Raw genomic sequence first — 25,985 nt, forward strand, 5'->3', positions numbered from 1 at the left:
GCACACCCTCCGAATGGGTCATACCGGATATAGAAACATAGTTTATCAGCAAAAGCTGAAAAAAGCATGTAAACACTCCAAGACAAAGAGCAAAAAGAAATTCAGCAACTCTTAAGTCGATAAGGGGCATGGTGCAATTTTTATTCAAGCAAATATCTGAAACAGGAAGCATATGTATACGTATTTGTGCGAGAAGCTAATTTGGCAAACCCCACAAAAATATATTTTATGCATAACGTTTCAAAGCCTGCAGTGCTAGTTGCAGGCACATATTTGTGACCTACTAGCTTTGTCAATGCTGTGGACCATCGGCAAAAAGCATATGGGGGGTGTGGGGGGGAGGGAAGAGACGAAAGATCATACGAGGTTATGATACTCCGTGTTGGTTGAATAAGCAAGCAAATGAGAAAACAATACAGCCAACCAATGGTAAGAAATAGACGGACTCTAAGCCCAATGAACGTTAAGTATAGTCCATAAGAGGCTTTTGCCTACAAGACACCTATAGGCTGTTTGGGAGGCATGATCTCAAACTCCTGAGATATGAAAAGACGAGCGAGAATTTTTATTTAAGGCCCAACGTCTGGCTTACTTTACTAGAACCATTCAAGATCCTAGGAATAATACAGTACTTCATCTGCTAAAGCTCTTCACTTCACCAAATAAGTCGGGGGTAATGAAAATAGCATTATAATTGCTTCAGATACATGTATATAAAAATGTAGCCCAAGGGGCATATTATAAACTTCAATTAGCAAGGAGCTACTGCAAAAAACAAAATAGAGTAGTTATCCAACAGAAAACAAACGTGAAAAAACAGCAGAAAAAGTAAGCTAAATAAAAGACAAAAGAAACAACAAGTTAGACAGGGTACGAAGGATGAGTAAAGCCTATGGATCTGGCTTGTGTGTTCAGTAATAAATAAGCCATAACAATTTGCTTTGTCAAAGCTGGAAAGCTTGCTTAATTTGTAATTACACCAAAACGAATGCTCCGTAACTAGGCCACACAAAGATTAACTAACGCCAACTGCTTCACTGGACTTCCTCTTCCATTTTGAAGAAACGAATTTCACAGGCTCATCTCGTGATATCCACGATAAACGAAGTAGCTGCCAGAGGGGTCGTTATTTCCCTGCATTATCCCAAAGAAGCAGAAAAATAAATACATGACAGAAAACTCCATTATAGGGCTAGAAATTAGGTTTCCAACATTTTCTACATATGAACCCAAATGGAAATCCTGCCAAGGCCACCGGTGAAGTACTCCAGCTCGCCACCATGAAGAGGTCACTCTGACACCCCTGCAGGCTTTACCGGATGCAGTAGTTCGGTATTGTTTCCAGGTGGGTCCAGAGAGGCTGAAGTACCCAATCGACTTTAACACCAAGGATGCACTGCAGCTTGGTTTTGCTGCGTGGCCCTCTTGCTTGCCTTAGCTCACTTTTTTTCAGCCTTGCATAAACAGCCGCTTTATTTGCACAGGACGCACAATGCGTGAATAAATGGAACACAATGCTCTAAAGAAAATGTTCAGAGACATGAATTAGGTCAGTAAATTCTGAAAAGTCTGCACAGACCCTCCTTACGAGCCACACCCAATTGCATTCCCAGAGAAAAAGCACAAGGGCGCAGTAGGTAAAGTATTATGTTTCCATAGTGTACCTTCAGTGCCTTAAGCCCCTTTTAGAATGTCTTAAAAAAGAAATTAAAAAAAGCTGCACTGCGAACCCCAAAAAGACAAGCGCCACTAATTTATTAGGGGCATATTCCTCTTAAAATTGTATCTAAGTTCTATTTGGGTCAAGGGTGGGTCTGAATAGCCAACACTGCATGTACATATCGTGCAGTTCCTAGAGAGCAAACCATGGCTATGCAACCATCCACTCACAATCCGCCTTAATAGAAGGACTTTCTCTGTAGAGCAGTAAAGCGTTCAAGTGACACCTTTAATCCTCTGGAGTATTTGATGAACTTAGCATCCTTTGTCAATGAAGTCAAACAAGCCCCCACCAGAAACTAGTGACCTCTTTCTTCACAAGAAGAATCAAGAATACACTACCTGTTTATAATTGATTACTGGTAAAGCCACTATCGGGCAGTCGGCTAGGTCAGGAGCTTTATGGTATGCTCTGGGGCCTATAAGACATCACCACATCGGAGCTGCCAATTGTGTGCTGCAAAAAGTATGGTGGGATCTATTAAGTATTGAAGCGAAACCAACTTGATTCAAAGGCTTTATTGACGACTCAAACCCCCAACATAAGCATCAAATAGGTCTTTCTCCTACACCGTGCGGCTCCCATAAACCCTGCATACCTTGTGTGACCTCAACATTCTTCAACTTAACAATATCGTCGCCGCCATCTTTTTAGCAAGATGACACTATAGCTTTGGCACGCCAAGAGGTAAGCTCGGACTTGCTAATTATGGCTGAGACTTCTTGCACACTAGAATCCTTATGGACCCGCACTTTATCCTGAAGGTTAGGGTTATTGCTGTGCATAATAACTTGATCATGCACCAAATTTGCAAGACAACGCTAATTTCCTCAAAGCAGCTGCATAGTCCACTATCCTTTTGTTAGGTGAGCCTGTTGCCTATCTTGGCAGCTGCCAAAAAATCAGATGTCACCCTATCTAGCCATCTGGGTTCTACAGATAATCTTGCTTGGAACTCAAGGTGTGGGCTAGAGCATGGCACTGGAATTTAGCATACCCAAAAAGCGGGGCTCCCAGATACAGTGTTCCACATATGAAGACCTTTGTTTTGAAATAATTTGATTTTTTTATGGTAATGAATGCATGTTCTACAGGGAGACGCGCAGCCATACTTTGCACAATTTGTAATTGTTGCAAAAGGGATTTTGATGACTGCAATGCCATTGCCAAAGAGCAGACTGGACTGTAATAGTGTGGATTGAGATTCTCTTCTAGAAAGGGCAGCATATTTATTTTAGATTTAAAAAAAAAAAAAAAAAAAAAAAAAACATTTTAGCTGCCAGAATCAAGTTTTAGTTGTGTTTGTTGCTTGGTTGTTAAATGCTAAGATTTGAGTCAATTCAATAATGTTCCCTATGTTACTCAGAAAATTTGCTGGGATAGGGCATGTTTCCATTTCAGATGGCCAGCAAGGCATATTCAACTTTTGTGGACTGTTGGGAACCAGCAGCAGTTCAGTCTTTGATGGTTTGAACTTAAAAGAAGTTAAGCGATATCCAGTTTCTCGTATACTGTACCATAGGATATTTGCAATTTCCTGGTTCGGCGAGGGGTACTGACCTAAAAAACTTTCTTCAGTTCAAACCCAAACTGTATCATCAACGTACATGCAAAAATTCGAACCCAACTCGTGGAGTGCTAGTGCCAGTAGGAGGAAATAAATATTAAAAAGTGGAGACAATATCAAGACCTGTTGTACTTCAAACATAGGAATTGTACGCTTAGAGAAGAAGGATGCACGAGTCAGTTTGTGTTCCTTCATTAAGAAACAAAATGATCAATTTCATGGCTGTGCCATAGATCCCAGTTTCCATTAATCTGAAAATTAGTAAGGGGTGGTCAGTGGTGTAAAAGGCAGCAGATAAATCAAGGAGGCAAAGGGCACCGATCTCTCCCTTACCCGTTTCTCTACTGAGACAATCAAGGACAGACACCACCTTTATCTCCATACTACACCCAGGTATGAAACCTGGGTGATGTGAATCCCACAGGTTAAGTGCTTCAACAAATGTAATCAATTAAGAGTAGACCCATTTTTCAATAAATGTTCCAAAAACTTTTCCAAAAAACAAAACACAGGGTTAAGATGGAACTATAGTTATTCAACAGCTTTGGTTTTAGATTAGGCTTTTTTCAGTAAGGGTTTCACAACAGCTTGCTTCTAAGTAAATTGAACATTTCCATTCATTAAAATGCAGTTTAATATAGGGAGTGTAATTTCAGGATCTACAGAGATCATGGCCTTCAGTACTTTTGCAGGTGCAGGGTCATTAGGTGATCCAGAAGAATCGGAAGGTGGCAAGTCTCTGAGACAGCTGTTGGAGAAACAGATTTAAACTATTGATTGGGGGGGGGGGGTCAGCAGAATTTCCGCAATCAGGGAGATGTTATGGGAGAGCATAAAATGCCCTTACAAATCTTAGATATTTTTGTTTCAAAGCATGAGGCTACCTAGTTGCAACTAAACATCATACTGTGGAAAGGAGCCCAATTGTGATACAGGTTGTGGAGGTTTAGCTATAATTCCTAAGAGTTCTGTAGCCAAATTGGGCGACTTCCTAGCTAAAACTAGAAATATATATATTGTTTTCCCACTTCAATCTTTTCTTCATAACATTTTGCATATTCTGTATACTTTGCTTGGGCGGTCTCCTCAGTTTCTTCACCATTTTTGTTCTTATTGGCCTAGAATCGGTTTTATCTTAGCCAGGTCTTGAGTAAACAATCAATTATTTTGTGATGAGTGTTTTAAAGTTTGTTAACTCAGAGACATAGAAAGTCAAGATATTTAGGAACCTTCTGTAAAAAATAGCAACGATTTTATCTGGGTCCTTCTATTCTTTTGCCACATGATTTAAGTTGTTACAATCTTTCAGCAAGAAAACTAGAAATTCAAGGCACCATTTCCTTCAGTTTCAGTTTAATTTCACGACACTTGTTTTGCTCCCGGCTTAATAGGAAGTGTAAAAGGAATAGCACAATGAGTGCTCCAGACTAATTCTAGTAGATCTTGTACCTTTATAGGTTTTGCCTGGCGTCTGCTGCGCAGCAGCGTTCGCACAGGCGAAATCTTATGTTAGAACAGTACGGAGGCTTTGTCCCGCCTACTCTTCCATTGGCTAGCTCCATAAATGGAGGCTAGCCATTGGAAGATAGATCTGTGTCATTGCCGGTGCAGATTCGTCGGCGTTCCGACGATTTTTTTGCTCCCCGCCCCTCTGTTAACGTCATTGCGGTGGTGGGCGGTGGTTTATTTTTTTTTTCTTCAGAGGTTTGGTTTTGTCATTCCTCCGAAGATGGCGCCCGGGCAGTAGCTTACTTGTGAAGCTCCGCAGTCAGATTCGATGTATCACAGTTAGAGCGCGGCAGGTGAGCAATCAGCTGTGCACCGGATGGACGCCAGCCCGTGGGGCCCACCTCCCCCATGTTTGCCTCCGTGTCCCAGAAGAGACTCACTGAGCCTTATGCATGGCCCGTGCACCAACTCCAGAGTAGAACTCGAGTTCACGATTAACAACGGCGGGGCATACGCCAACATCTGCTAAGGTAGCTCCGTGGGCTAATGCTTTGCTGTGGTCAGCTAGTGACATCGAAAGACAGGCAAACGCGGCATTTCACTCTTCCGAGGCTGATAGAATGAGTCTGGGGTCGGTTAGTTCCCTCCCCTGCCTTGTTGCATGTGACCCCAGCGGTGCGGTTTACTTGTCTGTCTGATAACTGACATGGAAATAAAACAAGAAAAATAACCGGGCACCCCGCGAGTTCAGATTTCACCACACTCCACCTACCCATCATGTTTGTCAGACCCTCCCCTGGCCTGCCAGGAAAGCCCCCCCCCCCCAGCAGCTGGGGCTCTCTTATCCAACATGGCAGCGGTGTTCCCAACTGGAACCCAATCTGTAGTGAGGCGGGGCTGGAAGAAAGGCGACCATATGGGCCCATTTATATCACTAGTCTGGGTGACAACTGCTGGGCCAGCACCTGGTACCGCCACGCCTGCCTCTGATGGTGCCCACCACTGGCTTCTGCCTTGTGTGAATAAAGAGCATTATTAGCCAGCCTGATGTCTGAAGGATGAAAGGCTGAGTCAGTGCCGCAGGGATTTGAAATCTGACAAGCTGGTTAGGGTGAGATCTCTGAACCTGGCGCTCAGCTCACTGAGCTATGTCACAACAATCTCCGAGTGCTCTTATTCTGCGGGTGCCACACACATTTATATCAATTACAGGTGAGATGTATCACAGTTAGAGCGCGACAGGCGGCAGATGAGCAATCAGCTGTGCACCAGATGGACGCCGGTCCGTGGGGCTCACCTCCCCCATGTTGGTCTCCGTGTCCCAGAAGAGACTCACTGAGCCTTATGCATGGCCCGTGCACCAACCCCAGAGTAGAACTCGAGTTCACGATTAACAGGGGCGGGGTATACGCCAACATCTGCTAAGGTAGCTCCGTGGGCTAATGCTTTGCTGAGGTCGGCTAGTGACATCGAAAGACAGGCAAACGCGGCATTTCACTCTTCCGAGGCTGATAGAATGAGTCTGGGGTCGGTTAGTTCCCTCCCTTGCCTTGTTGCATGTGACCGCAGCGGTGCGGTATACTCGTCTGTCCGATCACCGACATGGAAATAAAACAAGAAAAATAACCGGGCACCCCGCGAGTTGAGTGCAGGGAGAGGTTGAAGTGCGGGAGCCAAAGAGCAGTGTGACATGAGTAGGGCAGCCTCAAGACCTGCAGGAAAGTGGGAAGGAGCAGCGCGTCATGAGCAGAAAAAGACTTTTTACGATGGATTGTTCCAGAGCGCCACCTACAGGTCACAGGTGGGTCTCAGAGGAGCCTCTGGGCTTCTGCCAGCGGCGCTGCGGCGCTCAGCCCCTTGCCCAGGTGCCACACCAAGAGATGTGCACACTCCACCCCCGAAGCATGCGAGCCTGTGTGGGAGAGGGACATATGAAAGTGGCCAAAGGAGACAATGACCGGGAAACCTGACAATCTCACAGGTCCCAAAAAGTTGCTTGTGCTCGCTGTCCTGCCCCCCATTGTTGCTTGTGCTTGCTGTCCTGCCCCCCAGTTGCTTGTGCTCGCAGTCCTGCCCCCGTTGCTTATGCTCCCCCTTGTTGATTGTGCTTGCTCCCCTGCCCCCCGTTGCTTGTGCTCGCTGTCCTGCCCCCCGTTGCTTATGCTCCCCCTTGTTGCTTGTGCTTGCTCCGCTGTCCCCTGTTGCTCGTGCTTGCTGCCCGTCCCCCCCCTTCCTCATTGCTTGTGCTTGCTCCCCTGCCCCCCGTTGCTTGTGCTCGCTGTCCTGCCCCCCGTTGCTTATGCTCCCCCCTTGTTGCTTGTGCTTGCTCCCCTGTCCCCCGTTGCTCGTGCTTGCTGCCCTTCCCCCCCCCCCTCCTCATTGCTTGTGCTTGCTTTCCTGCCCTGCTATTGGCATTGTAAATGACAATGCCATTTATTTATGTTTAAAAAAAAAAGAAATAAAAATAATGTCATGAGCAATGCCACTAGCTCTATAACTTTTGCAAAGGCAAAACTGTTGCATTGTAAATGCTTGTTTAAGGTGTAACGGGAAAAGACAGGGTCTAGGAGTGACTGTTTGTGTGTGCTGGCTTGTCGTTCAAGAAGTCTAGGCTAAAAGCAGACTATAGCTTCCTTGATTAGTACCTGGCTACATTGGATTCAGAGTATGTGCGCCTACAAGAATGGCTATGCCCTGGGGAAGTATGGCTGTCTGTAACCAGTGCATATTCGCGGATTGCCACTCTAGTCAATACTGCGCAGCTTCTAAGGAGTACCCACCATTGCAGCCTGCCTGATCTTTGATGCTCCTGAACAGACTATTTACATCATTTATAACAGCTGACTGTATCCAGAGCATGCCTGCAGGTCCTATGAAGTATTTACTCTGGTTACCCATTACAGTACACTCAGTCCCTCATCTATCCCCTCCAAAGGGGCTTTAAAGAGCATTGCTATTGTGTTTCATCAGCACATTTATGTGGGTTTTTACGCCTCACTCTGGCATGGACTCAAATAATGTACTCTCTTTGGCTGTACTCAGGCCCTTCCTGTGGGTCACTCAACTATTGCTCTAGAGGAATATATAAAGTCACTGCCATGACTGTTTGCATCTAGTGCATACTACAGGCTAGTGCAATGTCGCTTATGATTGGTTTTCTTAGAGATTCGTACTACTGGGCACAAAAATGCACTGCATTCTTCACTCATCCTCCTGCCATCACACATCTTGGCTCAATGACCCAAGACAACAGCACCAATCTGCTTGCTTACATATAACACTAACATGCTTCCTATGCAGGCCAAACTTGAATTTAACAGTCTCACAACAGAGCACTAGTCTGTAGTGTAGCATGGCACCCGTTTACTGAATTACTTCAGCACCTCGCCAGGAGTTGGAAAGGTTATATAAAGCGACTACAACACAATAAATGAAGCTCAAAAAAAGGTGCTAGAAACTAATTACACAGTATACTAGAAGGCAGCTTTGGCAAATCAACAGTCTAGAATGCTACTTGACCCTTACTGAGACTGTAGGTCTGCAGCACAACGGATTAGGATACAAATGGCTGTTTTGGGGAACAAGGGAAACCCAAAAGGAATTGTACTAGGGACCTTGGGTAGTAGTATGTTTTAAAGAACAGTGGACCCTAGTTTATAAGGATCAGGAAATGTATAGGCATACACTAAATAGAACGTATGTCCTTTGTCCAGCCGGACAGGATTTTATTAGTTTCAATATTTAACATTGATTCATATATACAACATACGACATCGGTGATCCCCGTGAGACATCACCGATGTCTCGCGGGGATCGCGGCACGGGTGGGGAAATACTTTTCCTTTCTTGGTTTGTCTTGTCCTTTGTGGGTCACGGGCCGTGCCCATTTGTGTATTTATGTTGTATATATGAATCATTGTTAAATATTGAAACTAATAAAATCCTGTCCGGCTGGGCAAAGGACATACGTTCTATTTAGTGTATGCCTATACTTTTCCTGATCCTTATAAACTAGGGTCCACTGTTCTTTAAAACATAGGATACAAATGGCAGCATGTAAAATGGAGTTACACGCGAGAAATGACGCTATTTATAAATATTAAAAATGGTTGCATCCTTTGTAAACTCATAACTGTTGAGTCTTGAATACGTAAAAGAAGTGGACTGTTCAGTATTCGAAATATGAGCCTGTCAGAACTATGGTGGCAGAGGTAGGTAGAGGCTGTGCAAGTTCGCCCCACCTAAATGAAAAGTAGAGAACTGAGGGTGAGTTGTAATCCTTCAGCATGACATCGTCTAGAGATGGACAGCATCCTTATATCTCACGAAAGTGGATGCCAGTTGCCACCCATGGTTGCAGGGGCGGGGAGCTCTTCGTCAGTCCTCAGAATACAGCTGAAGAGGTGGTGGGCAACTGCCTCCACTGGGTGCAAATGAAGGTGAAGACAGTAGCCACTGGATACAGGGCAGATTAAAGGAGGTGGGAATTTTAAGTCATCGAAGGAAGCAGCCCCTGGGTGCAATGGGGGAATGACAGCAGCAGCCCCTGGGTACCGGTTGTGATTCTAGGGAAAAGCTCCTTAGAGCAGGCAGTAGGGTGGTGGTTGAAGGCAGCAATCCTAGGTGCAAAAAAACGGGGCAGGGGAATTGAATGCGGTGATCCTGGGTGCAAAAAAAAAAAAAAAAGGGGGAGTGGGGGGCAAAATTGGGAGAGGAGAATTTAAGGCAGCAACCCCGGAAGCGAGGGATGGACGTTGAAGGCAGTAGTCTCTGGTTGTTGGGGAGTGGGGGAACTGAAGGCTGCAGCTCGAGGGTGCAGGGCGGTACTGAAGGAAGCAACTATTAAGGGGGGGGGGGGTGAAGGCAGCAGCCCGAGGGTGCAGGTGGCAAAGGAAAGCAGCAGCCCCGGGTTGCAGGTGGCAGAGGAAAGCAGGCAGCCGTCACCTTGGTGCAAGGGGGAGGAAGAAGAAAGTTAGCAGCCGCCTTGGTGCAAGGAGGACTGTGGAAGAAGTACCCCCTAGGTGCATGGGGTAAAGCTGGAAAGCAGCAGCTCCATGAGATACAAGGGGGAATCAAGTCAGCTGTCACAGAACGCAAAGAGGGCGGGGAAACAAGGTCGCAGTAGGTGGGCACAAGGGAGTAAAGTATAATGGGGGCGTGTGAAGGCAGCAGCCTCCTGGGTGCATGGTTGGAAGGCAGCACCGCTGGGTGCAGGAGAGAGGTAGGAAGACTGCAGCCCTAAGAAAGCATGAGGGGCGTCCAACCTAGACCTCCCCCCCCCCCCCCCCCCCCCCCCCCCCCCACACACACACACACGCAGACCGGGAGAGAACGCAGTAGAACCCTGGGAGCAGAGAGAGTGTAGCAACTCCTGTTTGTATAATACAGTGGGCAGGTTCATGAGAGTGGTAAGAACACGTAGGACCCTAGAGGGTGGGCTGTTTGTAGGAGGAGAGAAAGATTTATCAGGACCAATAAGTCTTTTATTTATTCCCATTTTCCCTTCGTGGTGCCTTTCTTATGGCCTCGTGATGCTGACAGTAAAGATGCATCATACAGTGAACCAACTGCCTGGAGGGGGCGGCGTGCCCTGTCTGTGGTGGGCACTGGGGTCGTACCCTGCGCACACCTCCCCACCTCCTTACCTCCTTACCTGCGGAAGTCGAAGCCCATGGCGCCCCCTCTCTCTTGCCGGGTCTACTCCGCCTCTACCCGGATTCCCCTCTTCAAGCCTGCCGGCTCCACACTAACGCCGGATGTGACATCATGTAGAGACGCTCGGCTCCCAGCCATTGGCCGGCAGTGATGCGGCCAGGGTGATAACTTCCGGCACTGATTTAAAGAGACTGCGGGAGGTCCACGTGGGAGCAGCCCATAAGGTACTGACAGAAGTGGGCGTGTCTACGAACAGGAGAGTTGAGGACATTCCGAAAACATGTGTTTAACTCTGTTCAATTACACTCGGAGTCGACATTTAAACAACTTGTATCCCGGAGTGCATTGGTCGAAAAATAAACGAACACTTTATTTTAGATCTCGGATTACCGCTTTTCGCACACGAGTAATTCATCGAGCCCTGCTTTTATATTTCCATTGCCTTCTGGTACTTGAATGGGCTACTGTTGAGTTTCTTGTTTATATTCCGAAGGGATGAGGAATAGAGCACCCAGATACCCAGAACAGTGCTTGGAAAGGCATAAACATTAATGAGGTTTTATGGAAGCGTTTTAAGTCTAAGAGGTGAGGTGAAAAAAAATGTTCAGCAAATGAAAGAAGATAGATTAAATAAGTTAATAGAAGGGATATTGTTGTGAATACCTTAGAGGAGGTTCTGCGTCTATACTTAATTTAGAAATCTGAACATTGAGGAGTGTTTAATATTACGAAGGATACTCGTAGTCCAAGAAAGTAGATAATCCTTTAATAAAGAAACATAACCCCTATTGACAGAGGAATTGCGGAGCAGCCGCCGGTCAGCTCCCACCACCAAATCTGCCCACACTGCTAACATTCGTAAGGAATGTTCAACCACTTTTCAAATAACAACAATTGCCACACTACATAGCATGAGGACTCGAGCACAGAAACACAGCCGTGAAGTGCTCGAGCCAGGAAAAGCATAATACTCGCTCGAGACACAACATTCAATTCAATTCAATTCAATTTTATTAAATATGATTTTGGAACTCCGTGGAGATCCACATATTATACAATGACATACAAAATATGAAGATAAGAACCGTATATAAACAACTCATGCAGGCAGAAATTATACAAAAGCAGTATACCGTTCAACTAATACAGTTTTAAGAAACATTTAAAAAAGTTAAAATTTTTGTTACAAAAAATTCCATTTGGGGGATTATAAATAGCGTCCAGCAAGGCTGTTGAAGAAGTAATACCAAATTGGACACATGCCGGTTTTACCCAAAGACGACGATAAGTCAGTAATGCTGGACAAACTAGCAAGACATGTTTAGAATCTTGAATTGCAAGGTTACAGTAATTGCACACGTTGGATATGCCGTGCCATTTGGCCAACAACTTATTCAAGGGGAGCAAGTCCTGCCTGAGGAGTAGCCAAAAGCGGCGTAAGCCGTGGGGTATGTTCCATGACAGGTAGGGTTGTACTTGTCTAATCAAACAGAAATCGACAGCTTGTATGACCCCCTTCTTTTGTATTATCAGGTTCCGATCCCTCTCATAACTTAGCTTCCATGTAGGTTGTTTTAGTTGTAATTTTAATTGGTTCATGGAAAGCTCTAGGAGAGATGCTTCCTTTAAGTCCAAAAGAGTGATGGCTCTCCTATAATTCTTTATGAGGGTCGAATATTCATTTAATGGGCCCATCAACTCTTTTGTAATAAGGGACCTGAGAGTAGTTGGCTTCCCTTTAATCAAACAAATGACCCAACGGATAACTCCTGCAAGGCCTTGTGCCCAGCTGCTCCTTAGACCAAGTTCTAAACGCAGGGTTGCTGCACTAAAACTGTTGTTAACTGAGGTTAAGTTTCTCAGGAGGCAGCCCTCAACTGTGTCCAAGAAGCCCCAATCCGCCAGGTCGATTAATTCTATACCATAGAGCAAAGTCGGGGGGACTTTTGCCCGAAAAGCCTCCAGCAGGTGGACAAAGTGTCTTTTGCCTGTTGAATTATATAATGTTCTTAGGCCGTTTCCCTGAGTCTTTGCTTTACGGGAGCTATTTTCTATGTGTAATTTGTTACCCAAGCTGCTGTTGACAACCATGCCTAGGAAAACATACGATTTTACTTTTTCTAATTTTTGGCCTCCCAATTCCCAGCTAATGTGCTCCAACTTTAATTTATTCCGTCCTTCTCAGCACATTATCTTACTGTGCCCAAATGACCCCCCCCTGCACCCCTGAAATGGAATTTTAAGTGAATGTTGCACACACACATGCCCTAAGGACATGTGTGTCTGTAACATTAAAGTGTTTAAAATGCAATTTTGTGCATTTTAAAACTTTTTCGCAAATTACCACGAGTTTCACCCTCGTGGTAATTTGCACCCCCTAATTGCGAATTCACAATTTCAAAAGTAATCATGCATTGCTTTTAAGGAATCGCAAATTTGCGATTCCTTAAAAGCAATCACATGTTTGGAATTCGCAAAAAATAGCGATTTTTCCAAAAATGTTTGATGCATACTAAAAAGATATTTACGAATCGCAAACGGCCGATTTTACCGAATCGCACCGTTTGCGACTCCTAAATACCTTGATGCATGTGGCCGAAAGTGTATTGTTGAATATGGCTTCAGGGAATAAATATAATTTGCAACCTTCAGAGGCATTTTTGAAAGGGGCAGGAGCACCTCCAGTAAAGTGGGAAGAATGGAAGGTGTACTTTTGCAACTACATTTCTACGTTTTGATATGGATGATGAACCACTCAAACCAGAGGAAAAGAAGAAAATACTTTTACATTGTTTGGGGGCTGGTGGTTTAAACGTGTACTACAATATCACAAAAAAAGTGAGAGAAGGAGGTGAAAGGAATGTGTTTAATGAAGCCTTAGAGGACTTAGATGGCTATTATAAACCAGCCGTCTGTGTTGCTGTACATAGATATACATTTTACAGAAGGAAACAGGGTAAGGAGGAAAGCATAGAAGACTATGTGTCAGCCTTAAAGAACATAGCACTCACGTGCAAATTTGAAAACATGCATGATGATTTGATTAGGGATCAGATAGTAATGTGTTCTGCCAACCCTAATATACAGGATGCACTGTGGGCCAAGGGGGAGAAACCCCTTCAACAGGTAATCGATATTGTTAAGAAGGCAGAATTGACGGGCCGTTGCGCTAAGGAGGTTATAAATGAGAATAAAAGTAAAAAGGAGGGAGAAAACGTAGTGGCTAAAATAAATGGAACCAAAAGTAAAGTTGTTGACTACAAGAAGAAAGAGAAGGAGGAGCAAAAGTGTAAAGAAAAAATTAAAACTAATGAAAAATTAAGATGTTACCGGTGTGGTAGTGAAAAACATCTAGCAAACGCCTGGAAATGTCCGGCTAGGAATAACAAATGCAGCCAGTGTGGCCTAATAGGGCATTTTCAAAAGACGTGTTATAGAAAGAAAAGATCAAATGTAAAATATGTTGAAAATGAGGATGAGGACGAGGAAAACTCATCAGATGAATCTGACTACAACTTGTGTGTACTGTGTGTAACTGAAACAAAAAACAGTGAAGGAAATGTGGAAGACCAAGAAGGGAAACCCATGTGCATGGTAAAAATTGGAGGTATGTGTAAAGAGATAATGGCTGACTCTGGTTCACCATGCACGATAATCAATAGGGAGGTGTGGTGAGATAAATTCAAAACAAAGTATGGAATGCATATGGAAAAACAGATATCTCATTTAAAACATTCACAGGCGAACCGATTGAACTGGTGGGTTTCAGGGAGCTAACTTTTACATTCAAAGAAAGAGCAACTAGCAGCAAGTTATACGTAGCAGTCACAGGTCCGTTTGTGCTTGGATGGACGGACCAAGGTAAACTTGGCATTACTCTTAACCCAAACAGATCAGGACCATGTGCTGTTGAAATAGAAAGTGAATTAAAGAATTGCTTAATATGTGAGGATTCAGACAAGACTCAGACGAAAATTAAACCATCACAGCAATTTATGAAAGGCACGAACATGGTATGGGAGAGAGTAGAGATTGACACAGTTGGACCCATAAAATGGAAGGAGAAATAGGTAAATGTGATGGTATTAATAGATCACTTCTCAGGATGGCCTGAAATGAAAGTTTGCAAGAAAGGGGATGCTACTGACCTGGTCACATTCATGGATGGCATATTCACTAGGGAAGGTATACCAAAGACTATGGTTAGTGGAAATGGTAGTCAGTTCACATCAGATATCTTTAAGCAGTTCAAGGACAGGAACGGTATTACCCATAAAATCGCTTTTTTTAACCACCTGGTTGGCAATAGGGCCATAGAAAAGTTTACTAAAGTATTAAAGGAAACCATTCAAAATGCAAACAAGCTTGGCAAATGTTGGAGGAAGGAGGTCAACAAAACGATGTGGGAGTACAAGATAACTAAGGGAAAAAAAACATTAGGAAGCCCATTCAAACTCCTTAGAGGAAGGACACCATATGCTTTGCTGGCACGGTTCTTTTACCTTTTAAATGTATGTGGTGGGCGCCTGCATAGCCTATGTCCTTCTGCTGCAACTGCCCTTTCCAACGCTGTATTGGGTGTTGTGATTGGTTCTGTGGTTCCTGAGATTACCCGCCTCAAAGGTTTGGGCTCTCTCTTTAATATATTAGTACAGATAGAAGATAACTGTGCATTTTCTGTAAAATGATCCGTAGGAAAGAGGCTAAAAGATGTGTATTCTTATACTATATAAATATTTGTTCAATTCTTCTAATTTGTCTTTTTTTTACACTGAGTGCTGCCCATTGCAGCAGGCATTATTTGCTGTAACTGACAACAATGGCCTTTTCTTATTACAGATGAGTAGTGATGTTACATATTTTATAGAATTTCATAAGAAAATTAGAGGGCAGTTTTTATTAAGTTATTTCAGACTTCCAAATATAATAAACGATTAAATATTCAACTCAGAAAAACACATGTGTTTGAAATAGTGGGCTCTGGAATCCTGGACTCTTCAGTGTGTAAAAGGTAAGCCAAAGTCCATTGTTATGTGTGAATAATGTAGTGTTAAGTTCAAGTTAATTCTATTGCTTTAGTTCATTAAAACGATAACTATTTTACAAAAGAATACTTATTCATTACATTAAATTACAATTTATTGTAAAGAACTTTCATCGAATCATACAACTTATTCTTGTCAGGCAATTATTTTTTTTTTTAACAGAAGTACAAGAGAGACAGGGTTAAAACTAATTGCCAAGTCGGAAATGGTTAAAACAAAGAAGGCAAATAGTCTAATTTATCACTTCTGTGCAAAGTAAGTAAACATTATAATTATGGAAGCTACCAGGCGCTTACTTCAGATCATTCAACTTATTCTTATTGTACCAATATTTTAGAATTTAACGGGTATACAAGAGAAGCCAGAATTTGACTTGTTGCCGTCTTGATTGGTGCCTTGCCAAAGTGGTTGCTTCCATTTATCACATATTTGTGCAAAAATAAACAAGCATTATCTTTTTTGAAACCTACCAAGCAGTCTATCTGATTAATCTATTATATCTTTCCTATCATTTTTGCAAGATCTTATTTTATCCTTCCTATCGCTATACATGCTAAAAATACTGGTTCGATTGCATTCAGGATATGCTCATAATCTAATTGATTGCAGGTAATCAAGGAAGAGTGTTGTACTTCCTATGGGTACATTATGAATACGTTCATGATCTCTAGTTGATGGCAGCTAGTTGGTAGCATGGTTTTGTGCCTTCCCTGAGTAAGATCAGAGTCCTGGTGACTAAGGCTTGAATACATCGTCGCTTTGCCAAAGTTGGGAAGTGAACTACTATGGTGGAATTACCTGACCCCAAGTTCTTTGAGACAGGCTATTTTCGGGACCTTAAGAAATTTGCTAATTATTTGTGGGTCGTCAGGGTTGAAGCAAGTGATTATGGCTTCCCTACGTGTTCAAATGTTTCTGTCTCTGAAACTGATCTTTTTTTTAAATTATTCTTTTTATTGAAATAAACAAAAGAAAAACATTAGCATCAGGTGAACGATAATTGACATCATTGTAAGGTTTGGGTTATCATTCGTACAGAAGCAATAATCACAATATATATACATTTTGGGTTTACATGGATTCCTGTGGTTCTACTTCCCTTTGTCGCATTGGGGATGTACATAATTCGCCACAATAACTATTCCGAACCCCCCAAATCTTCCCCCACTTCTCCGGACAACCCCTGGCCACATACACTGCCCTCTCTCTGAACATGCACCAATCTAGATCCTCGGCCCATTTAATGAAACTGATCTTTAAATGTTGTAGCTGGAGCATGTGCAGGCGTGGACAGATGCAAATCAAGTGAATATGGTCCTCTTTGTCATTGCAGTGCTTGCAGAGTGTTGGACCAGTGCGTTTTGATGCTCATCTACTAGCTAAGGCTGGTATGTTATCCATGCTTAAAGATAAAAAAAATGCTTTATGAGTGTCTGGAATAGAATTGACATAAATGAAGCGGAGGAAAGAGTATTGACGCATTGTCAGTGAAACTGCTCTCCCACCCTCGCAGCTCCACGATTAACCAAGGCCCTGATGAGCCCCTGCACTCCCGTAGTGTTAGGTGTTCGAGGCCCTCCTCCACCTGCAGGTTATCCCTGCACCTAATCCCTAGTGGTCCAGTGGACCTATGACTCCTTCTCTCGCTCCACTTTCTGCCCCCTTCACCCTCTCCTTTCTGCTCCATTTTCACCCTCTGCTTTCCTCTTCCGTTTTCACCCTTTACTTTCTGCTCCGTTTCCACCCTTTACTTTCTGCTCCGTTTTCACCCTCTGCTTTCTTCTCCATTTTCACCCCTTTAGCTTTTCACCCCTTCACTCTTTATAGCAGTTCTCTTCTGCTTTCTGCTCCGTTTTCACCCTTTCATCTTTTCACCCCTTCACTCTTTACAGCAGTTCTCTTCTGATTTCTGCTCCGTTTCACCCTTTTAGCTTTTCACCCCTTCACTCTTTATAGCAGTTCTCTTCTGCTTTCTCTTCCGTTTCACCCCTTATTCTTATCACCCCCTTACTCTTTATATCTTTTTCTTTACTTTTTCACCCTTGTTGCGCTTTCATTATTGCCCTTCTTTTGCCTGCTTCCCCTGTTTTTCCCGCAGCTGCTGCCCCTGCAGCTCCTCTCCCCATGCAACCAGCCTGAACCAGTTCCCCTCCCCTCCCCGCTCCCACCTCCCAGCTGTCCAGCCCTCCCCGACCTCTACATAATGGCGGCCACTCGGCGGGCCAAAGGCAAGCCCGTCTGCGACCAGCTCCAGGAACCCTGGACCTTCGCACCGCCAAAGCTACAACCCAGTGGCACTCCCCACACTCAACCCAGGCCACAACATTAACTGCAAGCTAGTATCACCAGCCGACACCCAAGGACCCTTCAGCTGTCAAAGCTGCCAGCACACCTGCAGCACCACCACAAACATGGGCCCAGCAAAACCCGCCCGCAAGAACACACCCAAACCAAAGACCCTGCAATGCATCCTCCTCAATGTCAGATCCCTCCACAAACACACCACAGAAATCTGGGACCTCCTCAACAGCACCACCCCAGACATAGCATTCTTCACCGAAACCAGGACCAGCACCACCTCGAGACAGGACATCGCCATCGCCATTCCCAAGGATACAAGATCTCCAGGAAGGACTGCCCCCACCCACCTGGGAGAAGGAATCGCCACCGTCCATGAATGCACCCTCTGCTCGAGCACACTCCCCGACGAGCCACAGACCTGATGGAACAACTTCACTTCAAGATACCGGCCAGCCCTACCACCACCCTCCAGGGAACCCTCATCTACTGACCCCCTGGACCCGTGGACCATTCGCCAACTCCATCACTGACATCATCTCCCCGCATGCCATTGTATCCACTGAGTACACCATGCTGGGAGGCCTCAACTCCCACATCGACAATCAACTGGACCCACACCACATCCCTCCTGGACAACCTCCACAACATTGGACTCCGCCAGATCGTGACCGAACGCACGCACTCAGCAGGACACACCCTTGACCCCCTATTCACAACAGGAAACTCCATCACTGTCAGCCACACAACCGAACTCCCATGGACAGACCACCAATGCGTTCACTTCACCTTCAGAACACCCACCAGCACCTGCTCCCACGAAAAAACTGAACCAAAATCACCGACGACCAGCTCACCTCCTCACTCAGCAACTCCACCCCAACCATCTCGTAAGACGACGACCCCAACACCGCAGCCCAAACCCTGCACCGATGGATCTCCGACAGCGCCAACACCATAGCACCCTCAAGTAAAACAACAACACTAATGCCAAGAAAGCCAGATGGTTCACCACCGACTTCGAGAATCCAGACGCACGTGCTCCGCCTCGAAAACGCCTGGAGGAACTCCAAATCTACAGAGGCCCACAACGACTTCAGAGCCGCTACCAAAGCCCACCACCAACTCATCTGAAAAATGAGAAAAAAAGCAATTGAGACAGGATCTCCACACATGTGCACAACAGCAAAGAACTATTCAGCATCATCAAGGAGTACGCCCAGCCCACCAGCGAGTCTACGGACATCCCTCCCTCACAAGACCTCTGCAACAAGCTCAGCACCTTCTTCCACCTCAACATTAAGAAAATCTACGTCAACTTCAATGAAGACATCCAACATACTGAACCCTCACCAGCCACCCGACACCCTGAAGCCAACTATTGACAACTGGACAGCCCTCACCACCGAAGACACACTGAAACAATGAAGTCAATCCACTCCGGGTCCCCCATGGACCCCTGCCCCCACCACATCTTCAACAGAGCCGCCAACACCATTGCACCCATGATCCACCATACCATCAACTGCTCCCCGACGAACGTCTCGTTCCCCGACGACTGGAAAAACGCAGAGATCAACCCCTTCCTGAAGAAGCCCTCGGCAGACCCCACCGACCTCAAGAACTACAGACCCATCTCCCTACTCCCTTTCCCAGCGAAAGTCACAGCACAGAAACCGCCCTCCTCGCCACAACAGATGACATCTGCTCCCTACTGGACAGAGGAGAAACTGTAGCCCTCATCCTCCCCGACCTCTCAGCGGCGTTCGACACAGTCTCTCACCGCACCCTAATATGCAGACTCCACAACGCAGGGATCCGCGAACAAAGGCCCTCGACTGGATCCACTCCTTCCTCTCTGACAGAACGCAGTGGGTCAGACTCCCCCTTTCCTATTGGCCCCTACTCCTACCACCTGCTGAGTCCCCTAGGGGTCCTACCTCATCGTCAGAGCCTACGGACTCAACATTGTGTCATACGCAGATGACACCCAACTCATTCTCTCCTTATCCAACGAACTCAACACAGCCAGACACAACTTTCAAGAAGGCATAGAAGCCATCGCCAAATGGATGAAAAGCAGCTGCCTACTACTCAACACCGACAATGCAGAAGTACTCATCATGGACCCAAACCCTGACACCTGGAACAACACCTGGTGGCCCCCGCCCTCGGAAGTCCACCCTCCCTCATGGACCACGCACACAGCCGTGGAATCATCCTGGACTACAGGCTCAAAATGAACCACCAGATCAACTCTGTTGTATCCTCCTGCTTCCACACCCTCCGCCTCCTACGTAAGACCTTCAAATGGATCCCCCTCCAGCACAGAAAGACCGTAACTCACGCCCTTGTCACCAGCAGACTCACTAACGCAACGCACTCTACGCCGGAATAAACAAAAACCTCACCCACAAGCTACAAAACATCCAGAATGGCGCCTCAAGACTGGTCCTCAACCTTCCAAGACACTGCCACATCTCTCAGCACCTGCGCACGCTCCCCATCGAGGTCATAATCACCTTCAAGATACTCACCCATGCACACAAGGCCCTCCACGACACCGGACCAGCATACCTGAACAACCAACGCAAATTCCACGCACCTCAAAGGACCCTACGATCAGCCCAGCTCTCCTACGCCGTGGTCCCTCACACCAGAAAGACCAGATCGGGAGGCCTCTCCTTCTTCTTCGCAGCCAAAGCCTGGAACGGCGTTCCACTCCACCTCAGACAGACAACATCGCTCCCCATCTTTGAGAGAAACCTTGAAGCCTGGCTCTTTGACATACCCCCTCCTTGATGGATCGCTTAACAAACGCTGATTGATTGATTGTAATACTTTATTATCACCCATGCATGCGAGTGGAGCTACATTTACTTTTGTCCGCTAGCTAGGATATCAATTTTGTGGCTCTTTTGGCTCCCCTTTTGAGTGCATCGTATGGCATGCTTGCCGTCCAAAGATCTGTGAGACTCAGTAGCTTTATAGAGGTATACAGGTTTTTCTGATTTTCTGATTGTCAGTTCCTTTGAAGAGCTGAACATAAAACTTAATTTAGAGAGTCTTGAGAATGGCGGATCTTATACCAGTTTTTTTTTTTTATCGCTGCAGCTCCTCTGGCTATAACTTGTTTGGTAAGGTTTAATTCTATGCAGATTTGACTGGGAATGCATTCCGTGGTAAATTAAACTCTCGCCTAAAAGTGTTGATCTGTATTTTATCCACTTTTTCTGCAGCCCAGCCTCTCATCGCCTTACTCGAGTAAGTGATTGTTGGCACTAGCTTGGCAGTTAGTGTTAAAAGTGACTGAAATGATGGCCCATTTAGTGTTTTTTACCAGAGTGATAAAGGCGTAGATTAGAGCAGTCCCTTTTAACTTGATGTATTGTTTTTTATTGCTTAAATGTTCCTCTTGGGTCGAAGTTTAGGCTCAGATAATTGGTTACAGATTCAATCTGAGTGGCCTTTAATTGAAAATTTTCAGTGTGGCCCGGATGAGTGCAAAGCAACATTGTTTTGGTTTATGCCACATTCACCTCCAGATAATTATTTTCAGCATAGTAAGTGACTGCATTAAGCGATTTTTGTAGCCCACTTCAGTTTGGCTGAATAGTACAATATCGTTTCCATACAATAGGTGTGTGAGACTAAGGTGGATGAAAACGAGGAAGAGTATTATTTTCCTGGCCCAAGGAGGGTGTGAAATCCACCATAAAGAGATTGAAAAGGTGACGCGCCAAGACACAACCCTGTTTTAAACCCTGATGTGGTGGTATCTTTCTAGACAATCTCGTTCCATCTCCAATTTTCTATTTTTACCCAGGTGTCCGAGTATGGCAAGTGAATTGACCCTGGCAGAGTGTCTGGAATGCCCCACTAGGGGAGGCTGGCTTAGGATTTGTTGTACATGTTTGTAAGTGTAGCACCCTGCACTATTCTAGACAACCCTTATGGTGATTTTAGTGGTCTTAGACAACCGTTGAAAGCTCTCTAAGTGGTAGCTGTGGAGAGCAGCATTCGGGCTTGGCCCAGAACGAGTGTATAGCAACTTGTTTTACCAGTACTTAATCTTATAGTGTAGGTTAAGTGAAAAAGAACCACACAGTGTAGTTATATAAATATGTATTTATTATAACCACTCACTAACCTACCCAGAGATATAACCACAATACACACAATACTTTGATAAAAGAACACGTAAATAGCACAAATACACAGTGGTCTCCAGGGGGAGACCAAACCATATACTAAAATAGTTGAATGCAAACCACAACCTAAGTTGAGACAGGACCCAGAAGACTTAGAAGAGCCAGGGACCCAAGGAACCACCCAAGGTACGTGCCCAGGAACCCCACGGAGGCCTTGTGCAGAGTGGGAACACAACTGTGTGCTCAATTCAAGTTAATGGGCAAGTCGCAGTTGCAGTTTTTAAGAAGAAGGACCCTTCCCAGAGGACTCTGAAGAAACCCTATGGAGGATGGAAGGCTGGAGAGTCACTCCACCCATGGATACCCCAGGAACCAGGATACCTACACTAGGGAAGCCAAATACATAGGTGCGAAGTGACGTTGGAAACCGCCGCAGACCACAATGATGACTTCAGTGAAGATGCCGCTGGCGAGGAAGATGAAAGAGTCCGGTGGAAACCAAAGGTGGAGTCAAGATGAGAGGTACCTGCAAGCATAGAGGACAGAGTCCATGCCACTCAGGAGTGACCAGGAGGCATGGAAGACGAATGCCCACCGATGTCGGAGATGCAGGAGAGTTGACGGTGCCATTGAAGTTGCAGCTGTGCGAGCCTGGCTATGCTGTTGAAGACCAGGAGCCATTCACAAGCTGTCCCACATTGGATGTCAAGAGCCAGGTGGTGGGTGTCCATCAGGAGCACCAACAAGCCTTGGCAACAACAACAAACATAGTATGCAAAAAAAGGTGAGGTGTCAGGACCAGCAAGATCCAAGTGACTTACCATGCACAGGAAAGTCAGAGTAGACCCCAAACAAGCAAGGGAGCCCAATGGAGCAAAGAAGGCCCTCAAGAGGACCCACGGGCTGAAGGCACAGGAGTCGAAAGAGGACCTCGAGAAGCTCACCAAAGGATGAAGGCCTCGGTACAGAGGATGCAGTGCAGACAAAGGTCAAGGTCTTGGTCACAGAAGATGCTTCAGTCTGGAGTTTCTTGGAGCCCAAAGATCTCTGGTGAAGAAAGTCAACAAGCCTTGGCAAAGGCAAGTCAACGCGGTGCACAAGGGTACTGCTCTAGCGGTTCAGACGAGGGATACTGGCTTCAAACTTGCTGTAAAGACAGTACAGGCCTTGATGGAGTTGCAGAACCACCACCTGTGTTGCTTAACCTTTCTGAGTCCGTAAGCGCTCAGGAACAGCAGAACGGTCAGCTTTGTTGCCATGTCTGCAGATGCAGGGAAGTGACTCCTTTACCTCAAGGGATATTCCTTCAGTGTCTTGGATGTCCCCAGGCCTGTAGAAGCACCTGTATGGAGAACAGGCACAGACAATGCAGAAGACTGGCAGGACGACGAGACCAGGAGCAGCAGTCTCGGTTCCCAAAGCGAAGTCCAGCAAAGTCCCAAGTACCAAGACAGTTGAATTAAGTGGTTTTGGATCGGACTCCCGTCCCATGATGAATCTGAGGAACCACCCACAGGGAAGCCCTTAAGTACCCTATGGAAAGGATTGGGATGATTCAGGGGACCCTCCCGCAAGAGGGGATGGACAGTGGGGTGGATACTCCCATGTCCTTTGTCAAGTTTCATGCCAGAGTGGTAGCCAATGGCCCCCTGAACTGGTTCCAACCGGAATATTGTCAAAGAAAGTTTTCCCCTTTGGGCGAACTTATAAATAGCCAACACTTTTATCCACATTATTACATACAACATTAAATTGAGCAACAAATACGGAGCAAAAATGATAATGATAATAATAAGTTCATAATTGTTAATTGGTAAATAATTTGTATTAATAGGTAATAATGTTTAATGGTTTGTATTTTTAATTGATTATTTATTATATTATTTAAAATTGTTAATTACTTTTAATTAATTTGTATTGGTATTAATATAGATTTTTTTATTTATATATGAAGTATTTACTTTCCCTACTGTTGCATTCTCTGGAGTGGGAATAGTAATTTTTACCCCTACGCTATCCAACGCTTTCCCTACTATTGCACTCTCTGGAGTGGGAATAGTAATTTTTACCCCTACGCTATCCAATGTTTTCCCTACTGTTGCACTCTCTGGAGTGGGAATAGTAATTTTTACCCCTACGCTATCCAACGCTTTTCCTACTGTTGCACTCTTTGGAGTTGGAATAGTAATTTTTACCCCTACGCTATCCAACGCTTTCCCTACTGTTGCACTCTCTGGAGTTTGAATAGTAATTTTTACCCCTACGCTATCCAACGCTTTCCCTACTGTTGCACTCTCTGGAGTGGGAATAGTAATTTTTACCCCTACGCTAACCAACGCTTTCCCTACTGTTGCACTCTCTGGAGTTGGAATAGTAATTTTTACCCCTACGCTATCCAACGCTTTCCCTACTGTTGCACTCTCTGGAGTGGGAATAATATTTTTTACCCCTACGCTATCCAACGCTTTCCCTACTGTTGCACTCTCTGGAGTGGGAATAGTAATTTTTACCCCTACGCTATCCAATGCTTTCCCTACTGTTGCACTCTCTGGAGTTGGAATAGTAATTTTTACTCCTACGCTATCCAATGTTTACCCTAGTGGTGCACTCTCTGGAGTGGGAATAGTAATTTTTACCCCTACGCTATCCAACGCTTTCCCTACTGTTGCATTCTCTGGAGTGGGAATAGTAATTTGTACCCCTACGCTATCCAACGTTTTCCCTACTGTTGCACTCTCTTGAGTGGGAATAGTAATTTTTACTCCTACGCTATCCAACGCTTTCCTACTGTTGCACTCTCTGGAGTGGGGATTGTAATTTTTACCCCTACGCTATCCAACGCTTTTCCTACTGTTGCACTCACTAGAGTGGTAATAGTACATTTTACCCTTTCCGCAATCCTACGGTAAAAATATTGCAATTTTTTTATTAATATTACGTTAATATATATATATGTATTAACAAATCAATTTGTATGTTTTTTTCACTTACATAATTTTTTTAAGGTTATTCAAGTATTTTAAGTATGTTTAAGTTAAATATATTTATTATTTCATTATTTTTTAATTAATTTAAAGCATTTTAAAAAATTCGATATTTTGACTAACTATATTTTTTTACATCGATATTTTTGATTTGATATTTTTGTACTTATGTTTGGAGATAGGTGGTCAATATTTTGGTATTCTATATTTTTTCCTCGATATTTTTGTAAATCGATATTCTTGACATCAATATTGTGTCAGTGATCCGAACTAGACAGTAGGTTAATTTTCTTTAATACGTATTTTTGCCATTGCCTATTTCTCTATGAGGTATTAGATAGGAAATTATAAACACGTGCATATATATTCACACAGGGACATACACGGGGACACTTAGTTTAGCGAAGTCGAAGTCGGGGTCCTAGTTTTCTCCTTTTTCGCCTTTTTTAGTATTTGTTTATAAGGGGACAGGGCGGGTTGCCCCGGGGAGCAGCAACTGGACTACATCTGTCCAGAAAAATGGGGGAAGGGTTCTCCAGGGCTGGTTTTTTGGGGGGAGGGGGATGGGAGTAAGGGTGGGTTTGACAGGGTGGGGAGCATAGGGGTAAAAAATATAACAATTCCTCATTCACCTTGTTGTTTGGTCAGATTATATTGGCATCATTACGATTGGGCTGGTGTTGCCTTCCTCGGAGACTCAGTCGACCCATAGTTCCCATGTTTAAACTTCCATGAGAACGATTCGGCTTTTGTTCTGGAACATTTATGGTCTACTGGTGAAAACCAGAAAGGCCAAAATGTTGCAGTATATAAAAGATTCTCTCGCGCAGGTCATTAGCCTCCAGGAATCTCATCTTCTAAAACAAGAGATGACTGGGATATTTAAAAATGTGGATGTAACATGTGATCTGTTCTAACCAGAGTGCTAATATCAGGTGCGTCGCTATATTGATAAAAAACAAGCAAACACCTGCATCCTAGATTCTGTGGTTGACTCAAGTGGCAGGTGGGTCATTGTGAAGCTAACCAATGTAGGTTCTCTGCTAACTTTGGTGGGCTACTATGGCCCATACCAGGATGCCCCCTCCTCTCTAAAAGCCCTTTTTTCAAATCTTC

The 25,985-nt window shown here is 44.7% G+C and overlaps 1 protein-coding gene across 1 annotated transcript in view; it reads right to left on the reverse strand.

Moving 5' to 3' along the window:
• The window catches only part of ERGIC1 (endoplasmic reticulum-golgi intermediate compartment 1), a 324,289-nt gene extending 313,753 nt beyond the window's left edge, over nt 1-10,536 (reverse strand). The window contains exon 1 of the mRNA XM_086931580.1: nt 10,390-10,536. Within this exon, the coding sequence (XP_086787706.1) occupies nt 10,390-10,409 (20 nt within the window). The 5' untranslated portion in view covers nt 10,410-10,536. The remainder of the gene's footprint in view (nt 1-10,389) is intronic.
• Between the last annotated feature and the right edge of the window lie 15,449 nt (nt 10,537-25,985).

This window comes from Lissotriton vulgaris, chromosome 7 (assembly GCF_964263255.1).
Source record: "Lissotriton vulgaris chromosome 7, aLisVul1.2, whole genome shotgun sequence".
NCBI lineage: Eukaryota > Metazoa > Chordata > Amphibia > Caudata > Salamandridae > Lissotriton > Lissotriton vulgaris.